General features: G+C 34.8%; 1 protein-coding gene across 16 annotated transcripts in view; it reads left to right on the top strand.

Moving 5' to 3' along the window:
• MAGI2 (membrane associated guanylate kinase, WW and PDZ domain containing 2) overlaps positions 1–16673 on the top strand; it is a 758260-nt gene that overhangs the window by 635641 nt on the left and 105946 nt on the right. For 15 of the 16 annotated variants that reach the window (XM_068669894.1, XM_068669893.1, XM_068669891.1 and 12 more), the window contains one exon: positions 866–1501. The exons of the other annotated variant lie outside the window; for it this stretch is intronic. In XM_068669894.1, the coding sequence (XP_068525995.1) occupies positions 866–1501 (636 nt within the window). The remainder of the gene's footprint in view (positions 1–865; positions 1502–16673) is intronic. 16 annotated transcript variants of the gene reach the window in all.

Below are 16673 nucleotides of genomic sequence, written 5' to 3'. Positions count from 1 at the left end.
ATGCATGCTCTGCCTGGTAGTTCTGTACAATATCAGCAACAAGATTTGGAAGCAGAGGTAGCATCTTTATTTTTATTTGACCAACTGGTTTAGTTGGAGACATTAAGCTGTCTTTCAGGCACTTGTAATAGATTACTCCAACTATAACAGTTTGTCTAATAAAAAGGTATTATACATACCTACAAAATTTGTCCTGTCACTGTCCTTAAACCGTCATGACTACAACAAAATACCACCAAACATCTCTAAAATATGGAAGATGCAGTTCAGTTCATGCCTAGAATAGAAAATTACTGTAGTAGTCATGAATGTCTGATAGCAAGTAATAACATTTAATAGGAAACTGTCAATATCATGTTCAGTGCAAAAAGCATCATGTTAGTACAATCTTTCATCCCTGTTCATCGATACTTAAGTCTATAAGAACTTACTATTTTCTTCCTGTTTTTTTTTTTTTTTATTTTATTTTATTTTTCACCAAACAGTGACATTTTTTTGGTAACAAGCCCTCCAAATAAACTTTCGTTTTATCTTATGAAAAGATAACATGTACTACACAAAAATGTGGACTGCACTGCAAGGATCTGAAAAAATAGGGAAGATATGTTCAGAAAAGTTATATTGCTGGATCTGACTTAATTCTCCATGTGAACTTCCACAGAAAATAAATAGAACTGTCATTGTTTACCTGTATTACATTGTTTGGCAGACAAATTTTTATTTTGTTGTCTCCTCTATTTAAGTCAGCATGGTGATCTAATTTATTTTATTTTTAGTAGAGTTCTATCTGATTAAAAAAAAAAATGCACTGCATACAGTGACTGAAGTTGTCTCATGTTGTCACTATGTTTTCTTCTCTTTCTAGGTGATGTCATTGTCTATATTAATGAAGTTTGTGTCCTTGGACATACTCACGCAGATGTAGTCAAACTCTTCCAGTCTGTTCCTATTGGTCAGAGTGTCAACTTGGTGCTATGTCGTGGATACCCTTTGCCCTTTGATCCTGAAGATCCTGCCAACAGCATGGTGCCACCCCTTGCAGTAATGGAGAGGCCTCCGGTAGTGGTAAATGGAAGACATAACTATGAAACTTATTTGGAATACATTTCTAGGACTTCTCAGTCTGTTCCAGACGTAACAGATCGACCACCACACTCCTTGCACTCCATTCCAGCAGATAGTCAGCTTGATAGCACATTCCCACCACCTGCCCATGATGATAATGTATCAATGGCTTCTTCTGGGGCCACCCAAGCTGAACTCATGACCTTAACCATTGTGAAAGGGGCCCAGGGCTTTGGCTTCACTATAGCAGACAGTCCTACAGGACAGAGGGTGAAGCAAATTCTAGACGTTCAGGGATGTCCTGGTTTGTGTGAAGGTGACCTCATTGTTGAGATCAACCAGCAGAATGTACAGAACCTGAGCCATGCAGAAGTAGTGGATATACTTAAAGAATGTCCTGTTGGAAGTGAAACTTCTTTGATTATCCATAGAGGAGGTAAGTTTGGAAAGTCTGTACAATTGCAAAAATGTTTGTAAAAGGTTCTAAACCATAAGACATCCATATATTCACTACATCCTTGTGTGCTAGATTGGAAATTAATTTCCATGTTGTTGGAGGTAACACCATTGGTTCTGGAAAAGCATGTCTGCAATTAAGTATCCTAGGCAAAATGTAATGGTTGTGTACATGCCTGTTTGTGTTTTGAGTGTCAACGTTCCCTTCTCTGTATAAGGGTAAAACTAGAGCATTTCAGGGTCTTTCACCCCTCAATATTTTGTATGATGTCTGCAGCAAGCTCTTATTGTCCCAACCCAGTGCTGCAAGCTTTAGAAGTAATTTTATATATTGCATAATTAAGGTAGACAAAATCAGAGCAATCTTTTAGCCCTTTACAAGATTACTGGTCTCAATAAGCTATTTTGTGTCTTTTTCCTTCATTGTAAAAGTATTGTACAGCAGTTGTTTTGTTTCTTTCTGGAAAACAAAGATTGTGGTATATTTTTCTCTGCTTTAAAAATGAAATATCTTCTAGCAACATTTTTTTTTTTTTTGAATAACCTGGTGCAGTAAGCATTAATACACATTTCTGGAGGGGCAAAGTCAAGACTTATCTGTAAGAAAGCAATAATGTCAGAAGTCTTAACACCTTGACAGTGATAAGTAATTTCATAGCTTTCAACATTCAAGGCAAACAAATTTTCTTTGTGATGAGCATCTATCACAATTTGCAATTATATGAAATGATAAGATGAAATTTCTTTGATTAAAGAACTTCATTCTTCTAAAGGCATTCATGTCACTGAATGTATGTTACTTCATGCTTCAAAAGGAAAAAAGAAAAAAAAAAAAAGAATGTTTCTATACAGAAATACTTATTACTTTCCTTCTGAAGAATACCTTTTGGAAAGTTAACCTTTAGTGTCTGCATATGCCAAATGTTTGTCATTAAAAAAACATATAACAATCTGGTAATATAAACATAAAGTAACAAAATATCTGTAGCTTCACATAGTTAATAAAGTATTTTTATAGCTATATGTAAAAGAATGATTTATAGGAGACAGTATCTGATATTTCTTTGTAATTAAACCAATTGGTGTCATATTAGTATATAAACTAGGAGAAAGTTAATTGTTGTAGAGGTGTTATAGTAGTTGGTATTAAATCAGGTTTTATTTTACATAAATTAAGAATCTAGAAAAATGGAGTAAGCTGCATTTTTTCTTCTGATGTTGTTGACAAATTAGTGAGAATCATTTAGCAATAAAGTGAATAAAGGGTTAATGTTACCTCAATAGATGGGATTTTATTTTGAAAAATGCTAAGAGGAAAACAATTCAGAACACCAATCTTCAGAGAGAAGTGGAGTGTGAAATCGAGTATGCTGAACAAGCCTGGGTGATAATAGACAGCAAAATAGATATTTCAGCAAACAGTGCTGGACAGTAGCAAAAAATAAATAAATAAATAAATAAATAAAATAAACTGAAGCAGCAACATATGCCCATGATTGTAATTCCTCTTTTTCAAGAGAATTTCTTAATGTCTTCTTAAAGCACAAACTTGTGATCAAAATAAGTGGATGAGCATGCTGGTTTAACAATTTCTGGTACAATAACTAATCTGTGGTGATTTTCTAAACATCACTTGCAGATAAGAGATACTGCTCTGAGCTCAAATGTCATAAATAAATAAATGAGTAAATTTACACAATCTTGCCTTTCACCATCAGGCAAAAAACAGAGGTACAGATAGTTACAGTATCTCAGCTGACACAAAATACAAGGCCCAAATGAAGTAACGTGTTCCTGAGTCCTAACCCTCTGTTGTTGGACTGAACATTGCTTAGTTTGTTGTTGTTTTTTAAAGAATGTGGTGAAAACATCATACGTTTTGTTCACTACGACTAGAGGAACTGATTGAAAGCATTACAGAATAATGAAACTTAATGGGATAACACAGAACAAAATAAAGTTTAAATTTACCATACTAAATTACTGTACATCAGAAATAAGGAATATCTCTCATATATTTCAGATTGTTAGACTCAGAAATAGTCTCCTTAACGAAAAAGCAGAGGCTTGTTAGTTTGAGTGATTCGAAAGAAAACTGAAAATGTACAGAGTGATCTACAAAGATCACTAAGTCATAGGAGAACTGTTTTAGGATAACAGCTTGTCACAAATACTTAAGAAAAGGGGATGAATTAATGTGACCAAATATCACAGAATCACAGAATCAAAATATACATCTACATGTATAATGTAGGTAATTGTGTCTATGCTAGTCATCACATCTTTTATAGTCACTGGATAGAAATAGGCCTTTTAGGGTAATTCATGTTGTTTCAGTATAGAAATTTCACATAAGTCAGCTGTGTCCTCAAAGCAGATATTCTGTTTAACTGACTATAAGGGAAACAGGATGACTAGATCACATGTCAATGTCTACCCCACATAAATTGAATAAGAAACAGATTATGTGGTTTGGTCATGTGAGATAATCTGAATACAAAATAAAAAATAAAAAATAAAAATCTAGTACTTGGAGAAACCTGCTATGATTCTAAAATACTTAATAGGTGACACTGGTGAAGCAAGGTATACATCCTCATTACTCATGTGTCCATTTTTTTTTCCCTTTAATGTGTAACGACAATTGAATAATACTATCCCTTTCTATCATTATCCTATGCATCATGTCTTTAGCATCTCATTTTTAAAATTAATGCCAAAGAAGTGTTCCTGCTTGTGGAAGAGGGAGACTGTGTTTTGCATAACATTGTGCATTGCCTTGTAATGTGTTCTGTCTCTGATATGAATACGGCCTGAATGTATAGTTTGATGTGGCAAATCCATTTTTGTAAATGACTTAATTTCTCTGTCATCCAGCCATCTTATCTACATTGCAGACACAAAACAGATCAACACTGGCTGAGTTATATTCTTGCTACTGGAAAAAAATAAATCTCATACAGTAAAGAATGTTGACCCATATGCATAGTACAAAATTTAAAAAGCCTTTTTCCCTCAAGCTTAGGAGGTCAACAATCTGCACATACAAGAAAAGAAAGGTCTGCATGTTTAAAAAAGATGGAGGGATGGCTGTACTCAAATGTGAAAAGGTCACAAAAGTGACTATCTGAACTATCAGTAAGCAGAGAGCTGTCATGTGATATAGTCTAGTGTTTGACCCACTGCAGAAAGTCCCACCAAGTTGTTATTGTACTCATTTTACAATTTCTAAGGCAGAACTAGTAATATAACTGTTCATTAAAAATAAATAAACAGATAGATAGGTAGGTAGATAAATAAGGGAAATGATACATAGTATGTCTAAGAACAATATTTGTTTAAGTGAAGGCTATGATACTCTATGGCTAGAGAGCTTACATTCTTTCCGTTTATTAGTTAGATTCTATGTTAAATACATGTGCTGTTTGCTTCAGTTTCTTTGCATCTGTTTTTGCTGATCAGCCATATAGTTTTCATTGATTACTATAAGCTGAAATAAGTGTTCATACTAGGAAAAAAGATAAGGAAGGACAGGAAAAGATGTTGGGAAAAAATGCCTAATTAAAAAAATAAAAAGTAGAGAAGAATGGGAAGAAAAAGAGAAAAATATATGAAAGCATTTTGCTACCCAAACAGATTTGCCACTTTCCAGCTTTGTTTCAGACTTCGCAGTTAATACACAATTTCCGCAGCAGTCTGCATTAAGAACAGGCTGCTGAAATAGTGTGGAAGAGCTTTCGAATAGAATAGAATAGAATAGAATAGAATAGAATAGAATAGAATAGAATAGAATAGAATAGAATAGAATAGAATAGAATAGAATAGGTCACTTGGAAGGGACCTGAGAAGATAATCAAATCCAACTATTTGACCACTTCAGAGCTAACCACAAGTTAAAGCATATTATTGAGGGCATTATCCCAATACCTCTTGAATACTGACAGGCATGGGGCCTCTACCTCTCTAGGAAGCCTGTTCCGTTGCTTGACCACTGAAGTACTTAAAGACTGAAATATTAGTCTTTCTATATAGAGCAGAAACTCTGCATTACTTCAGAACTACTCAAGAAAAAAAAAAAAAAACTAGGCAGTATGATTGTTGAAGCAATATGTAACAAATTTATATAGTGCATACTATTCACTAGTTAGGATATAAAAAATTGGTTTTTGCATGTTGAACTAAATGAGCTATGCAAATATCTGACATATACTATCTCTTTTGAAGATAGCTTTGAAATATATGAATCTACAGATAGCAGACCAGTCCAAAAATTGTTTTTATCTAAAAACAAACTGACACAATCAAAAGGAGAACTATCAAGACTGTGTCTGAGATGCTGTTGTTAAGGAAATTGGAAGACAACCCAGGACTAATGCTTGAAGCTATGGCAACTCCTGAACAAGCACCAGGAGTGAAATATTAGAACAAAATGCACCGAGTACAAGTCTGGCAAAGTTCCTACATCAGGCAGCTACTTTTTAATGGGTGAATCCAAATAGGCTCTGAGAAATTGAGGTGATTAATATGAAATGCAGCCAGAGTACTGATGTACTGTCCTGCTTCATAGTTAGTCCAGTCCTGGCACAGGACTGGAATAAACCAGCAGCCAGTTTCACCTTGACAGGATAAGGGAGATAGCATAGGCCACACATGATGTACAAACAATCAAAATGAGGAGGCAAGGTTTTATTATGCAGATGTAAACTGTGAGAATGAAAGAATGACCAGGTGTCTTTCTCAGATTTTGTACAAATCCTTGTAGAAGCTTATAATTCCTACAGATTGATAGCAGATACCAGTCCATCACATGCAGCATCAGCAATTCTCAAAACAACCAGAAATTTGAGACTTCAATGGAAGAAATATTAAATCCTGAATGCCCTTTCTCTGGATCAATCCTCAAATTTACCTCTCTATCATAGAAATTAAAGTTGTTTGGTTTTAGTTTTGGTTTTGGTTTTGTTTGCTTGTTTGGTTGGTTGTTTTTTGTTTTCTTTTTTTTTTGGTTGGTTGGTTGGTTTTTGTTCATGCTTTCTATAAGATGACTGGTCAGGAAAGCTCATGATCTCTTCTCTCTCTTGGAAGTACTTCACAAGATAAAGCTGCACAGACATCACTATCTCCCTGCTAACACTAGTCTGTCCAGATATTTCTCCTCATTCCAAGATCTCAATCTACCACTGAGGTCTGTAGAGCTTTGAATCTGTTCTTGCAATTCTTCATTCAAAATGTTAGGAGAGTGACTGGTGCAAACATGAGACCTGTATCTCATGGCTTGCTCATCCCCAGATAAAGACATTCTATTGAACAGTACTGAGGGCTTGAAGAGATTAAATTATTAGAGTAATGGTGTAGCTGTTTGTTTGGGGACTTACAGATATTTTCTATTATCCTATTAGTTCTTCTCTTTTAGATTCCTGAGTCATTGGTTGCATTTTTCCCTTCAGTTTCTCCCTAAAGCAACCCAGTCTTGGTTTTGTTGCTTTGCAGGAATACTATATTTGCATTAATAGCAGTCTATTCATACTTCGTCTGTTCATGAAGTTATGGTTCTTTCTTTGCCTCTGACCAGAGATATTGTGAGATACAATGTCTTACAGCACTCCTGCTTCTTCCCTCTCCAGACTGTTACTCCAACTGTACATTTGCTCCTGATCCCTATTCTCCTGTTTTTTAAGAGAGTTTTGAAGTTTAGAGAGACTGAGATCCATTTGATAATATCTGCATTTTTGGTCGTGCTGTGTTCTAAAATGGCACATGTATCTCTTGTTTGTGAGTTTAAGGGAAGTTTGATCCTGCAGATCCTGTGCATGTGAACCCAGAAGTGAACATCTTAACCATTCAAACTGACGCATGTGAATCTAGAAGTTAACCACATGCATCACTGGCAACTAGAAGCCGGTGATGTAAACTTCTATACAACATGTTGCTAAAATATCCTATTTTAATTTTCTGCTTTTAATTCATCACCCCATTTTACCTTGCAATCCCTCTGCAAGATGCTCTGCTGTTCCTGGATACTTTGTCTTTAAAACTGATGGAAAACAAAGGTTCATGGCTGATGTTTTTTCTTTCCATTTCACAATTATATTCTTTCATATGACATCATAAATTCAACAGTTTCCTCAGCATGAGTACTCTGTAAAAGTATCCTTCTCTTGTTGGGTTTGGAGTTGATTCATTTCTTTGCTCATTTTTATTGCTGTTCTTAGCTAGCAATGTCAAATACTTTATGATCAAAAACATGATGAGTCATGTTACATTGTCCACTTCATTGACTTTGCTATTAGATGTCATATTGCTCTTCTTTCCCCCCAGCTTTGGCCACTTGTCCCTTCCAACCTTCCCTACATAGAAATTGAAATTTTGTGCAAAGTAATTTCATTACAGCCCTGTGAGAGGAGCATTTTTCTTTTCTATGTTAATTTCAGAACTAACGTTTTTGAAAGACCTTTAGAAAATACTGTTACCATTCAAGAAATACTGCTGTTATATTAACATAACATGACATGGGAACATTGCTTTCACTTCCAGCTTTGTTTTTACAAGGCATGTCTCATCTTACAGAGTATCATATTTTTATCTGTAAGAACATGTACTCTCTTAATAACCAACAGATTATTTACATACTTTTTGTCCTACACATCAAGATTTTTTTATACTTTGGGATAGCTTGAAATATTTTTAAGCATCTTGATGCAATTATCTAGTATTCAATCTGGTTTAATAAATATTTTACATGTTATAGCAGGTAAACTAAAAATAGTTACATAGAGCCTAGTTTATGAAGGAAATAAAACTAAATCTTGTTAGTGAGAGAAATGGTAACATCTCAGTAGCACAGAGAAAGATAAATCTGAACAGAGGGAGTCATGGATAGAGAACAGCTACCATCAAATTTGCTCTAACGAGACTTCAACATATTTTCTTGTATAGTTTTGATTAGCAGTGAAACTGTGCATTTGCTTACATATTTCTGGGAGATAAAAAAAAAAAGGTATCAATAACAGTTAGTAACTATTACACTGTATTAATGGAAATAATATTAATTGCATTGAAATGCATTTCAAAGTCGTAGTGTTATAGTTTTGTTGCTTCTTTCTTATTAATGTGTGTGCACTGTGTGGTACATTTGTGGATAATTTTGCAAACCATTAGATAAATCTTTCTGGCATATATTGCACAGGAGGTTTTTAATGACTATTAGTAAGCATTTTGTTTCAGAAGTACTTTTATTATCAGTTGTACTGTTTTCTAATGTAGGCTTATATGGTCTGTACTAAATTTGAACAGTGCTTCCATTAAAACTTATGGGGACAGTTATCCTAGGGATGTGTGTGCCTAACTCTTGTTGACATTAACAGAGGTTAGTCTGCACACTGAGAGGAGTAATAGGTCCCTTAAGAGAATCTCATAGCAAAAAGAATACTTTATAGACATAGATTCTCATCATGGCATTCCATAAAGAGCAAACTACCATTGCTCCAATGGCTATTTTGCCATGAAGTCCTTATGCACAAGATGCCCACAGCTACAATACACATCACCATCATTAGGTCACACATCATCATCAGGTCTACATGGAGACTTGCCATGCATCTTGGCTTTGAGCAGAGCTTCAGGAACTCTGCCTTCAGAACAGGCAACTACTTCTGTCTGCTGGGGACCACAGAGCACATTTGTGTCTGGTAGCTGCAGCCTACTTTACTGGTAGAACACAAGAGCTCTATTGGCAGCATTGCAAACTGATTTCAGTCTTACTGATATTAGTGAATAAATAAATATGAATTGAAAAACAAATTGTTTGAGAGAAACAGAGGTTTTGGCTTGACTACACTGGAATCTGGCCATGCCAGAGAAGATTTTCTTCTGTTCTTGCAAGCAGTATTATAAGAAAACTAACCAGTTTGTATGTGTCTTGTTGAAAAATGGCATCTTTTGTAGTTAGATCCCTCCTAAGCATGGTACATGGGAGAATCAACTGAAATTCTGGTGCATGAAGAAACTTGTTTTTCCTAATTGCCCATAGTCTAGGCTCTGAGTGATCCTAGACTTCTTCAGAGAAGATCTGGGAGATCTCAGTCTAAGGAGGAAAAACTACAGAGCTTGACTCTAAATACTACCATACAACATATGCTTGTGTACTGAAGCATGTCTAAAATTTAGTCTAAATGTGTTGAACAATGTTTCTGTCGGTTCAGTATAATGTAATGTCCTATTAAATGACATTTGTTGGGTTTCTAAATCTGTTGTCAAAGTACATTGTGTAGACATTGTATTTTATAGTAATAAAGTAAGCTAATACACTATGAAACAAGTGAGTACATTATCTATTGTGCTACAGACATGAGACACAGCACTGGGAAGATGGGAAGGTGTGATTTTCAGGCACTACCTAAACAATTTACATAAGCCACAAAACTCTCTTGGCTTCTACAATTTGCCTGTCATCAAGTGAAATTGCAGAAACAAATTAGTCTTCTAGATGAGATGTTTCTTTTCCCTGTGCAATTCTTTAAGCTATTTTATTTTATGTAATTGAAAGGCTTTAACATGGCTACATTTGCCCTCTATGAGTACTGCTCAACTTCTTTATTTTTTACAAGTCAAGAGCATACATTTATTAAATACAACATTGCCCTTCTCAGAAAGCCTTTGGGTGACTCATAATTCAACCACAATCAAAAACAACACCAGGATACATACCCCTTTGCTGTGTCACCTTCAGATTACAATATAACAAAGACATGGAAGCCAAAGCTGTCAGACACAAACTCTCAAAGTTGACTCCCAAGTGTGTCAAAACATATTTCTAAAGAAAACAAATTACTTTCCAAAGCCATATTTGTCATAACTCAGAACAGTATTTCAGTGTATAAGAAACATGCTGTGTAGTTTTCCCATTTAGTAAATGAGAAAAATCTTGACTTTTATTTATTTTGTACCTTTTATTACCATGAGATAAAAGAAGATAAGCTTTCTTCGTTCACATTCATAAGATCACCCTATTTTTAATGTTTCAGTTATAGGTAAATTATATTTAATAGGCATTTTAGATTTTTTTATCTAATGTAAGTAATTTTTATTGCATTTCATATGTTCTAGCCAGTGAAGAATTCTAAAGATCCAGCCATAATTAGAAAAATATGCTATATGTAAGAAAAAAGCATAAATTCAAAACCTTTTTATGAGAAAATATTTTAATGGTCTATAAATTAATTTTATCAATTAATTTCCATTTCCACAATGAGTTGTTTTGTTCCGCAACAGAAAGTTGGTAATATATCAAAAATAGAAATAACGAATACAATAGTAATAATAATAATAATAATACTTTTTTTCTGAAAGAGTAAAAATAATATAATATAATAATAATAATGTAATAATATATTAACCCCTTCAGGGTTCTGTAAACATCATAGGGAAGGTTTACGACGTATGAGAAATTTCATAGTAGTATATGCATATAATTTAATACCTTAAATAAATATATTTGTCAATACCAAGTCAATATTTTTTTCTTTCTATCCATGTGAAATTATTTCTGTATTCTAAATTATTTGTTCTCAGTAAATTTAATTATTTTAGGTATCAAGGGCCAAGTAGTACCTCTCTAGCCCAGTAAAATACTACTGTATCTCTGAAGTAGCTTAGGAGATATCTTAATGTTCTCTAAAGAAAAAAATAAAAAATAAAAAAAATGAATGACCGGTGGAAAAAAAAAGTAGAAAGAAAAAAATTTGTAAATGTGATCCTAGTTGCATAGTGTGCAGTCAGCTGCTCTTTTGCATAGCTCTTAAGCCTGTAATGTTAGCATGTAATGTTCTCAATAATAAATATCAGGAATCACTAAAAGAAGATGGTCAGATACTGGCAGATAAATTCTACTGTGTATCCAAGATGAAGGACAGTTACACGAATGGTAGGCCCTAGAACGATCCAGGCAGAGTCTGGGGAAAAGTCCATGGGCTTTGATCTGTGGCCAGTGAGAACCAACAGATGTGGCAGTGTAGAAAACGGTCATCTCTTCAATTTCAGCCCTTCTTTCCATGTTTTACCTTATTCTTCTGCCTCTATATTTATTTGCACCTCTGCTTGTCGTTCTGGTTACATTTTCCTTCATTTCAGTAATTGTGAGAAGCTTTCATTCTTGAATGTCAGCCCACTGTTTGAACTTAGCTTTGCTTTGAGCATGAAGTTGGACTTGATGAACTCTGTCTTGTCTTGTCCCTTGTCATCTATACATTTTTATTATTTTATGATTGTCCATATTTCTTAAGACTGGGGGCACAAACTGCTGAAGGAGAGGGTCTCTGATTAAACATAGTCACTATCTTGATAATTTTTAACTTATTCCACAGTACTTCTCAGAAAGATAAATAATCTTGTCTTATACCGTACATGTATTAAATGTTTACACCATACAAATATGTGTGTGTGTGTACATATATATATGTGGAAGTTCCAAAAAAAATCTATGCAGACAGAAAGAATAAGGACATAAGGCCAGATGTCAAACTTCACTGAGATTATAGACATGGCAAATTATTCTCACAATGTCATTATTCATCCTTCCCAAGAAATTACAGTGGTTTGTGGGGATGGCTGTAAAATTGGAACAGCTAGGTAATCTGATCCAGCTAACATTCACTTCTTGACCACCAGTTATAAAAATTATTTCCACTAAAGTCAATCTTAATTAAGCAAGAGGTTGATCTTGTAACTTGTTCACTGTACACCACAGTCTCACATTTATTAAGCTCTTTTCTTGTTCTTTAAAAGAAAAAACAGCAATATGCAGTTCCAGTCAGAATGGTCCTTTTTAAACAGTCATAATAAGTTGTTGTGAAATGTACATTTTCACAGGTTCTTAAAGCCAAATGAGCTGAAATAGTTTTACATTCTACATGCTTCAGACTTTCTTCCCAGACTTGTCTTACAACATATATGGCCACAGCCATTGTTATCAGGGACCCTGTGTAGATGGCTACGGAGTATTCTTCTGCATCTGAGCCAGGCAGCCAGCAGGACACCCTGTATGAGGAAGAGAACAAACACCTCTATAGGGCCATTTAGATAGTATAAGAATCTGAAAATAGCTGAAATGAATATCCTAAAAGTGCCTATCCATTCCTGTTGAGTATTAAAGTTTTTAAAAACGCATGTACCAATTTTTTGTATTTATATTTCTACTTACATTTGGTCAGATGAATTGCACGTTAACTGCAGAAAGGTTAGTTCTAGCCTACATTTTTCAAAATAATTTCCCCTGTAGTAAGCGATGGAAAATAAGTAACTGAAGAGGATCACTTATATAATTTTATTTAGTCATTGTTTAAGATGCTGGTTCTCTGAAGACGTCCATCATGTTCCACTAATTACAGAGGAATCTGGCTGACGAGCTGATCAGCCATCCAGCCAAAGATACATGATTTGTGTCTGCCTATTCACAAGAGGTATGCATAGAAAAACTGAGGGTATTTCAAATAGATATATACATATAATCACAAATTTGGAACTTGTCTCATGCAGTATAGTTGAACCTGGAATCCCTTTTATGCTGCCATAAAAAGTAATCTGAGTTTCTTTATAAAAGGGTTTAAAAGATCATTAACATGATCTTGCAGATCAATTTCCAATTAATTGATTAATTTTCCAATTGGAAAATCATTTCCAATTAATTATATGTTCAATTCTTTAATGACATTAAAGTTTGATTATAATATGTATTTGTTTTTATATAAATGGAGTTTTGTAAGGCTTTACATGTAACACACCATTCCTTATTTAAAAATTGAAAGAAGTAAAATTATTATGGCTTACTTGGTTAACTGTTTCATATTTTAATGTAATTCTAAATAGGAAATCAGTAAGGGAATATATTTTTAATGAGATTCCTCCAGGAGAAGTTCTTAGCTTTTGCCCATGTAACATTTTTTATGATGATCCTGTAGAAAACATAAAATCAGTGCTGGTAAAGCTTGCAGATAGCAGAGAGATTGGTCATTGTCATTAGACAGACATAAAAAACAATGTGGAATACTTACTTAATAAAACATAAGCAAACAGAAAGCATTTTTATGCAGCTAATGTAAATTCCTGAAACAGAGCAAAGAACGCAGTCAAAATTTGCCACTGTTTTTGAATCATTACAGATAATCAGTAGAGCACAACGTTACAGTGAAAAGGTCAAATGCAGTGCAATTTCTTAAAATCTAACTTGCTTTTTTATTTTTTTTCAGTAAGATGCCATCGTTAATAAAATATAAATTGTAAAAAAATAAAAAAAAAATCAATGAGACTCTATGCCAGGTCATTTTTTCCTGCTTTTTAAGTCCGTATTTATTTCTCTTTCTTTTTCCATCTGCCACATTTACTTCAAAGTTATGTAATACTTCCACATGCCATGTGAAGGTTAAGCCTCTTGTAGGAGCCATGTACTTAACTAGAGTTTCTAATATTGTTAGTAATGAGCTGAACTTCGTGATTTCTTTAGGATTTTCTATACAATTATTTATTAGCAAAAGTACTGGACAATTCAATTGTCCATGTGCAAAGTAGACGGGAAGGTGTTTCCTTAATACCCAGGTCCTATAATATGTTTCATTTCCAGTGCCAACAACTAAGCTTGTCATTTCAGAATGTATTTTCCTTGATTTCTCCTGGAAGTATTTGTTCATTTGTAGAAATGGGAGAAAAACACCTAGCTTAAAAAAAAAAAAAAAAAAAAAAAAAAAAGTTCTAAAATAGAGCTGAAAGTATAGAAACCAGACAATGAAGAATTAGGAATTCAGAAAAGATTTTTTAGGTCATGCAAATTGTTCTCTAAGGAGTCATGTTCTAAGATGATCGTTTTTTTTAACCTGATGTGAAGCACAACACTGACCTAAAACACTTTAGGTACCAGAGCATGTGAGCTATGAAAGGGCTTAAGAGACATTTACAGTTAACATCATCCATTTGGACTAGATGATCTTTAAAGGTCCCTTCCAACAGAACTATTCTATTCTATTCTATTCTATTCTATTCTATTCTATTCTATTCTATTCTATTCTATTCTATTCTATTCTATTCTATTCTATTCTAATCATTTATTTAATTCAGCTACATCTGTATTTTCCATGTAGTAGAGTAGCAGTGTAATGGACAGTAACTGTTAGATTTCTTCCAAATGTGTACATTACCTTCCTTCTTCTGAGGAATACCTGGGTAATGCCCAGTACCCCGTCCATGTTAGTTCTCCTGCAGTGAAGGAAGATCACTCCTCCCTGAGGTCCTCCTAATGGAGAGACATTTCCAATTACTGTGAGATCTAACCAAATGGAAGAGGGCTCTTGTCAAAGAGATGGAGATCTGCAGCCTAATCCAGGAACCTGCTGAAAGGAGCAGGGAGCCTAAAATGAAAATGGGGGGGGGGGGAGCAGTAGGGAATGTACAGAGCTTGCTGTAGCTCAGGAAGTCATTGATTTGACTGGAAACAAGGATCTGTAACTTAAGGACACATGTCATATGCCCTATCCACAAAGAAGTTTAACAGCGTCTTGGGTTGCATTGTACTGAGTGTAGCCAACAGGTCAAGGGAGTTGATCCTTCCCTTCTTCTTAGCACTGGTGAGGTCATACCAGGAGCACTGTATCCAGTTCTGGGCTCCCCAGAAATAGAAACATGGACATACAAGAGAAAAATTGACATAGTAGAAAGAGTCCAACAAATGGCCATGAAGGTGATGAAGGGACTGGAGTACCTCCCCTATGAGGAAAGGCTGAGAGAGTTTGGACTGTTCAGTGTGGAGAAGAAGAGACTTGGGGGCGGGGGGGGGGGGGGGGGGGGCGAATGGGGAAGTGGGGGAAGATCTCTTCTATTTGTAGAAATAACTGATGGGAGGGGACAAAAAGGATGGCACCAGGGCCTTTCAGTGGTGACCAGTGACAGGAGGCAATGGGCACAAACAGAAATACCAACTGTGCTGCCTGAACATCAGGAAACACTGTTTTCCTGTGATGGTGACCAAGCTCTTGCGCAGGTTGTCCAGACAGCCTTTGGACTCTCCCTCCCCGGAGATCTTCAAAAGCCACCAGGACGTGATCTTTCGTAACCCACTCAAGGTGTTCCTGCTGGAGCAGGGGGTTTGCGCTGGATGACATGCAGAGGTCCCTTCCAACCTCAGCCACTCTCTGATTCTGTAATAATTTTACATTTTCTCTATTTGAAAAATTAAGTATTTAAATTATATTATAATAAAGACTTTTTTTTGGTTGGTTAAGGGCAGTTGGTTTGTTTTGTTGTGGTTTGGTTTGGTTTGTTTTGGTTTTAGTATAGCATGTATACTACATGTATATGCCATATACTATACTCTATATACTAGTATTAGTGTGTATATATATGTGAAAGCCTTTGGAGCTGCCTGTAAGAGGAAGTCTAGACAGATGATGTAGTTTAACTCTTTGGCTATCCTGGTATTCCATGTTGGGTGGGAAGTAAGAACTAAATCAAAACAAGCTACATTGCCACAAAATAAAAACTGATTTCTTCAACAACATCCCAAGGTGGCACATTCTGTGTGTTGCAAACCAAAGGCGTTGCATACTGGACCAAAGTGCTGATGATGCTTCTCACCCTGAGCATTAACTCCAACATCATTTCTGTGGCTGTTTGAGTTAGTAATGAAGAAACTATACTATTTCTGTATAATGAATTATACAGAAATTCTAGGGAGTTCGGAGATTTTTTACAAAAAACGAAAGTATTATTACATAAGTTTTACAGTTTAGGGTTATGAAGTACATAGAAAATACTCATCATTGTAATTATGAAGTCATAAAAAGAACCTCAAATGGAAATATCCTGCTACCCATTCTCCAAAACTTTCTTTTTGCTATTTTAATCTGCAAAGGTTATATATGGAAATGTATACTGATGTCAAAGACTAGTAGAAATAAAAAACAGATAATGGTGTTTTAGAATGCAATATAATACCTAAGAAAACATTCAGTTATGGAATTTTGTATTGAAAATAATCTTTTCATCTAAATCCAATAAATTTAGGAAAGAAAAATAATGTCTCTGGAACTTTGCAAGTGGAGGATTAAATCTAGCCTCTAGATAGCATTCACCAATTCTGAAGTATTTACAGGCTTTTTTCTGAGCTCCTA

This window comes from Anas acuta, chromosome 1 (genome assembly GCF_963932015.1).
Source record: "Anas acuta chromosome 1, bAnaAcu1.1, whole genome shotgun sequence".
Taxonomy (NCBI): Eukaryota; Metazoa; Chordata; class Aves; order Anseriformes; family Anatidae; genus Anas; species Anas acuta.
This window is presented reverse-complemented; position numbering and strand designations above follow the sequence as displayed.